The 6026-nt window shown below is 47.1% G+C and overlaps 1 protein-coding gene across 8 annotated transcripts in view; it reads left to right on the forward strand.

The window, feature by feature from the left end:
• Positions 1-787: 787 nt before the first annotated feature.
• Positions 788-6026, forward strand: part of LOC111150336 (lysine demethylase 6A) — a 203904-nt gene continuing 198665 nt past the window's right edge. For 6 of the 8 annotated variants that reach the window (XM_022507791.1, XM_022507787.1, XM_022507789.1 and 3 more), the window contains exons 1-2: positions 964-1318; positions 1536-1599. In XM_022507791.1, the coding sequence (XP_022363499.1) occupies positions 1158-1318; positions 1536-1599 (225 nt within the window). In that variant the 5' untranslated portion in view covers positions 964-1157. Of the gene's footprint in view, positions 1319-1535; positions 1600-6026 lie in introns of all 8 variants that reach the window. The other 2 variants (XM_022507788.1, XM_022507793.1) reach the window with 1 other exon arrangement.

Here is a 6026-nt window from a genome sequence, read left to right on the forward strand (position 1 = left end):
CGGCCGGGGGTCAGGAAGACTTTCCCCCTTCACTTTCCGCGCGAGTGAGGGGATCGGGGCAGGGAGCGCAGGCCTGGCTTAGGGCGGCGCCCGAGCCGCCGGGCTGGGGCCGGCAGCCGCTCCCGGAGCGCGCTCTTCTCGGAGGCCATTATTTCCAGCGGTGCCAAAAGTGTGCGCCTTCTTCGGAGGGCGGAGGTCAGGGGCCGTGCGCCGCCACCCCGCGAGGCGACCCTTACCAAGCCCAGTGAAGCCCGGGACCCTCCGGAGCGCGGGACCGCAGAGGCCGTGGTCTAGGCCTACCGCCGAGCTCTCCGGAAGGCAAAGGCCGTCCATGGCGTCCTTGCTCACTGCTCACGCCCGCCGCGGGCGGTGCCGGACCTCGCCCTTCCCCACCGCTCCCCTCCCCCCCCGCCCCCCCCCCCCCCCCCCCCCCCCCCCCCGCCCCCCCGCCCCATCCCTCCGCGGCTCCCGAGGTGACACGGCCCGGACCCTCCATTCTCTGCCCCAGTGTATTTAACTAGCACAACCTATCTGCCTGCTGCCTCTTGGTGACAACCCTTTCCCCCCGACAGACGGGCCCAGCAGCCAACCACCGGCCAGAATTGGCCTGCGTCCCGCTCCCCGTCGGTGGCGGCCTCGGTGGGCGGGGTTCGGCAGCTAGCAAGTTAAGTGGAGCCACGGCTGACGTGAGTCAACAAAGGTCACGTGAGGCGAGCGGGCAGCTCCGATTGGCGGCGCTGCCCGGGCGCGGGGGGGGGGGTCACGGCGGCGGCGTGGGGTTCGCTGTGTGACACAATTACAACAACTTTGTGCTGGTGCCGGGGAAGTTTGTGTCTCCTACGAATCCCCCCCTTGCCCCCCAGTCCCGCGCGCTCCGGCCGTTCCCGCCGTCCCCGCCTGTGGCTGTCCCCCGCCCGCCCCCGCGATGTGACCCTACAGCAGAGCCGCCGCCGCTGCCGACCCGGGGGCTCCGCAGCCCCTGCTGCCGCCGCCTTCACCGCCGCCGCGTTGGGATTTTTCGTCGCTGCCGTCCGCGGCGGAGGAGGAGGCGGCGATAAAGTTGGTGTACCGGTCCCGAGCGGAGACTGTGGGCGTCGTTGCGGGCCCCGGCCCGGGGGGGGGTGTCGGCGTTGGAGTTGTGAATTCGCTGCGTTTCCATGAAATCCTGCGGAGTGTCGCTCGCTACCGCCGCCGCTGCCGCCGCCGCTTTCGGTGATGAGGAAAAGAAAATGGCGGCGGGAAAAGCGAGCGGCGAGAGCGAGGAGGCGTCCCCCAGCCTGACAGCCGAGGAGAGGGAGGCGCTCGGCGGACTGGACAGGTACGGGCCGCCGTCACCCGCCCGGTCGGCTCCGGACGGGCTGGCGCCGCTCTCCAGGGAAGCCCGAGCGCGGCTTGCCTCTGGCGGCGGCGGGGCGGGCACCTCGGCTTGGCGCTCTCTGTGCGGTAGCCGCCGCCGCCGGGGCCTCGGGCTCGGGAAGGGGTGGATCGGTGGCGTTCCCCGAGCTCTAACGAGCCGCGTGTCTCTCTCCCCACAGCCGCCTTTTCGGGTTCGTGAGGTTTCATGAAGATGGCGCCAGGACGAAGGCCCTACTGGGCAAGGTAAGGCAGCCCGCGGGCCGGAGCGCGGACACGGGCTCCCCGGCCGGCGCCTGGCTCGCCCCGGGCCCCGCGGCCCGACCGGCGTTCATTGTGGCCACGAACGATGGCCGAGGGGCTTCCGGAAAACTATTTCCTGCCTTTGCTCTCCCCCACCCTGGGATACCTCGCTTGTACCCTTGCGAAATCGCTCTCTCCTCTTGTAGCTGGAGGAACAGAGGCAGCAACGCTTTGGGGCCGAGCTCAACCGGGTCGACAAAATCGCCTCTCATTTTACGGCTTTTTGGAAGTAGACCGATGATCTCCGAGGTGCCTGTTCAGTGTCAAGGGATCGTAAATGTGTGCCGATTTCCCCTAATTTCTGACTTACTTGCCTCCCGTGGTTTTTATTCTTTTGCTTCAGGCAGGCTGTTAATAATGTCTACGGTTAACCAAACGTTTTGGGCTTTTCTGCGTCCCTGCTCCCAGAAGGGGGAAGTTGCACGTAGTTTAGGGCCGTGAAGAGTTTGCATTGGGCTGTTGACATGCTCAACTGCTGGGTGTTTTACCTGAAGTTAGGTGACTTGTTTACTTTTTGGGTCTTTCTGCCATAGAAATTCTGCAGTTATTTTTAAGTGTGCTTTCTTCTTGGAGTCTCGTTTCCTGTGTGTCTGACCAGGGAGGCTAGGGGGGATTCGGGGTGTAGTCTCTGTTTATTTGTGTGGAAAGTTGTTGGCACTGTCATTTAGTTAAGTAATGGCTGCTCCTATCGGCCCAAGATGGCGGGACAGGGTGGGAGGAGAAAGTGAAGGGGGGGGGCTTGGGGGGAGGGAGGAGAGGTAAACATGGAAATAAATAGTAGCGATGAATAGGCCTCTCCTTCGGAGTGTGTAGCTCGATGGTGTTTAATGAAAATTGTCCAAGATGATTTGCATATAGAATTCTTGTATCTTTGTCAAGCTTGGAAGCAGCATTCATAAGCCTGGTAAATGCTTATCAACCTGTAGCACATTTAGTTGCCCATCCGTAAGCTTTTGAACAAAGGCTGTGGAGTCTCGATCTGTCTGCATCAGTTTGTCTCTCCTGACCAAAATATGATTGAAATGATATTTGTACGCTTTCTTAATTGGGACCGTGAAACTTGGAGTGTGTGCGATAGGTGTTGCATCCGTTAGACATTTTCTTTTCCAAGCTGAAATCAGTAGCTTTGCGTTTGACACCTAGCCTTATTGTTAGAATTGAGAAGGAAGTTTGAAATGACTAAAGCCTAGGTTTTTATTCTTAAGTTGATTTTTTTTTAGTTGTTCTCAGTTTTTGTCTGCAGTTTGGTTTAGGAGAGTTCCTAATTCCTTTTATCTGTAATTAACTTGTTTTTGTTACAAAGTAACTAAGTGTAAGGGGTTTCAATCACAAATAATGAAGAGAAAGCTAAACAGAAATCCTTTTCAGTAAGCCTAGTGCCTTTGACTGATAGAGAAAACTTGAATTAAACTTTGGCGATGTAGGTATTCATTGGTTTCATTAAAATTATCACTGGAAAAATGAGTAGTGACTGGCTCTGAAATGACTTAAGCTTCAATAATTAAAGCCTTGAAGATTTTTTTCTTAGTACTTAAGATACTAAAAATAATTGACTGCCGTCAGTGTTGTCATTTAAAAAGATTAAATAAAATATTTAAATATAAGGAGCATCACTTTATTTTGGACTGATTATTACCAGTCTGACTTGGGGTTTGTAAAATGGTTTGCAAAGGTGACACATTTGGAAAAGTTTGGCCGAATCTATTGCTTTTGTTTTACGGTAAAGAGGAAATAAATGGAATCTGAGGTTTCATGTGGATAATGTGTAAAATGCAAGTTGATGAATTCGTGTCTCAGGATGCTTGTATTTAGTAGATTCACAGCGGATGGTGCTTAACATTGGATTTCAGGTTGTAATGTTGAACCCTGCAGTTATTATGTGCTATTGTGTCTAAATGTTAAAGAACTCAAGGTTTTCAAATATCTTTTGTGAAAGTATGCATTACTTTCTAGATGTTCGAATACAGTAACATGTTATAAATGAGAAACTTGTGAAGCTTAATTATATTTTGGGGAAGAATTAAGGCTTTATAAAATACTGGATAATCTGATGAATTACTGAGTATTTCGTTGAGGGGAAGAAAAAAAATAATCTTTATTACTTCAGACTTGGTGTTTGTGAGGTCCTACCTATTTAGGTCAAGACTCATTAGCCTTAACATTAAAACATTCTAGAGTATGTACTTGGAACCTCATGCAGTTCTTGTGAGCCTGAACATACCAGTGAAATGTGTAATGTAAAGCTTGACATTATATAGGTTCACACCTTGTGTTCGAATTGGATTCTGAGTAGAATGAATGAGCTGGGGTCCTGCTGCTGGAAGTACTGAATTATTTAGCTTCACCCATGTTTTGAACAGTCCTGGGGAACAACAGTCATGTACGTGTGTGTGTGTGTGTGTGTGTGTGTGTGTGTGTGTGTGTATGTATGTGTAATGTTGAGCTGTGTTGGTTTCAGAATTTTTACTCTCTGAAAGTCTTAAAAAAACAAGTTTTTTTTTTTTGTTGGGGTTGGTTCAGGCTACTTACCTGAGGGCAGGTAATGGAATTGAATGACTCTGGGGTTCTTACTGCCAGTCCTCCACCCCCCAACAAATTTGGTTTGCACCTTGTAGAACTGTTTTATTTCTGACAGAAACTTAGCTAATTACTACTTGTTTTCAACGTTTTAATTCCTGTATGTTTTATTGGATCTTCTTTCAAGTTTTAAAATTCAGATTTTGTGGGTATAAGAAAAAATAACTCGACTTAGAAGCTTTGGAAAGTTTTAAACATAAGTGTCTCTTACTTGCCCCTAAACTTGTATGTTCCCTTTCCAGGTGTGACAATACTTTATCCAAACTGCTGATTTCTTTTAGTCTCTGTTTTGTAAGATTCATTTATATTAAATTCCTTAAAGGAATTTCTGTTTGTATGATTGCCATTTGATATATAATGCTTGGGGTTTTGGATTAGAAAAATAAATTAATAATATGGTATATATTTTTGTAGTAATATCTTTAAAAATATCTTTAAAAATTGTAAACACCAAGTGGTTGCTTAATCAGAGTTTTTGAATACAGCATGATCTCAACCATTTGCTCTTTGAATTAATGCTGATAATTAATCTTTTGGTAACATAATAATTCAAGATTCTCACATTTTAATTACAGTGGAGTTATTGAAAAGTATTAAATAAAACATTTGAACAAATTATGTAGACTTTTTAAGTACATTTTTGAAAATACTTCGGCTTAATCTTTTTTTCAGTTGGGTAAGGATTTGCATTGAAGCATCATAGCAATATATAGCATAAATATAGGAAGAATAAGTAGTAATACTATAAGTAAATATAGGAAGAATAAATATAGTAATACTATAAGTCATATTTATAGTAATATAATGCTAAAGGGCTGGGGAATCTTACCTGTGTCGGGGCGCTATTGCTAAAGTACATAGTTGTTCATTTTGAAGTATGTTTACATCCATTTTAAGTTTGTCCTGAGTACTTTGATTGGAACTTTTTTTTATAATTCTGTTAATCAGTAAAAGGATTATGTAGAATACCTAGAAGAAGTGATGGGTTGTTTACCATTTGGAAATGTGTGTTCTTTTTTCCCTAGGAAATAATTAGTATTAAAATAGTTGGCATTTAAAATTTTTTCGGTAATGGTAGTTTAAAATCCATTAAGGCATATATATTTTCCTAAATTTGGTTTGCTTACATGTAGATGGTAGGGGAAAATTACTAGGTCAGTTCTAGAGGTACCTTATTTATACTATAGTACTTAGAGATTGATGATTTTTAAAAAATTTTTTTTTATTTATTTGACAGAGATTACAAGTAGGCAGAGAGGCAGACAGAGAGAGAGGGGAAGCAGGCTCCCCGCTGAGCAGAGAGCCCGATGCGGGGCTCGATCCCAGGACCCTGGGATCATGACCTGAGCCGAAGGCAGAGGCTTTAACCCACTGAGCCACCCAGGTGCCCCAAGAAATAGACTTTTATATACATACAATGGCATATTATTCAGCCATAAAAAAGAACAAAATCTTGCCATTGGCAACAACATGGATGGAGCCAGAGAGTATCATGCTAAGGGAAATAAGTCAGTCAGAGAAAGACAGAGATACCTCATGATTTCACTCGTATGTGGAATTTAAGAAACATAAAAATAAAATAAAGGGAAAAAAAGAAAGACAAAACAAGAAATAGCCTTTCTTAAAAAAAGATTTTATTTACTTATTTGACACAGAGAGAGAGCGATCACAAGTAGGCAGAGAGGCAGGCAGAGAGAGAGGGGGAAGCAGGCTCCCCGCTGAGCAGAGAGCCCGATACGGGACTCAATCCCAGGACCCTGGGATCATGACCTGAGCCGAAGGCAGAGGCTTTA

Source organism: Enhydra lutris, unplaced genomic scaffold (assembly GCF_002288905.1).
Source record: "Enhydra lutris kenyoni isolate GAN:26980312 unplaced genomic scaffold, ASM228890v2 scaffoldscaffold23, whole genome shotgun sequence".
NCBI lineage: Eukaryota > Metazoa > Chordata > Mammalia > Carnivora > Mustelidae > Enhydra > Enhydra lutris.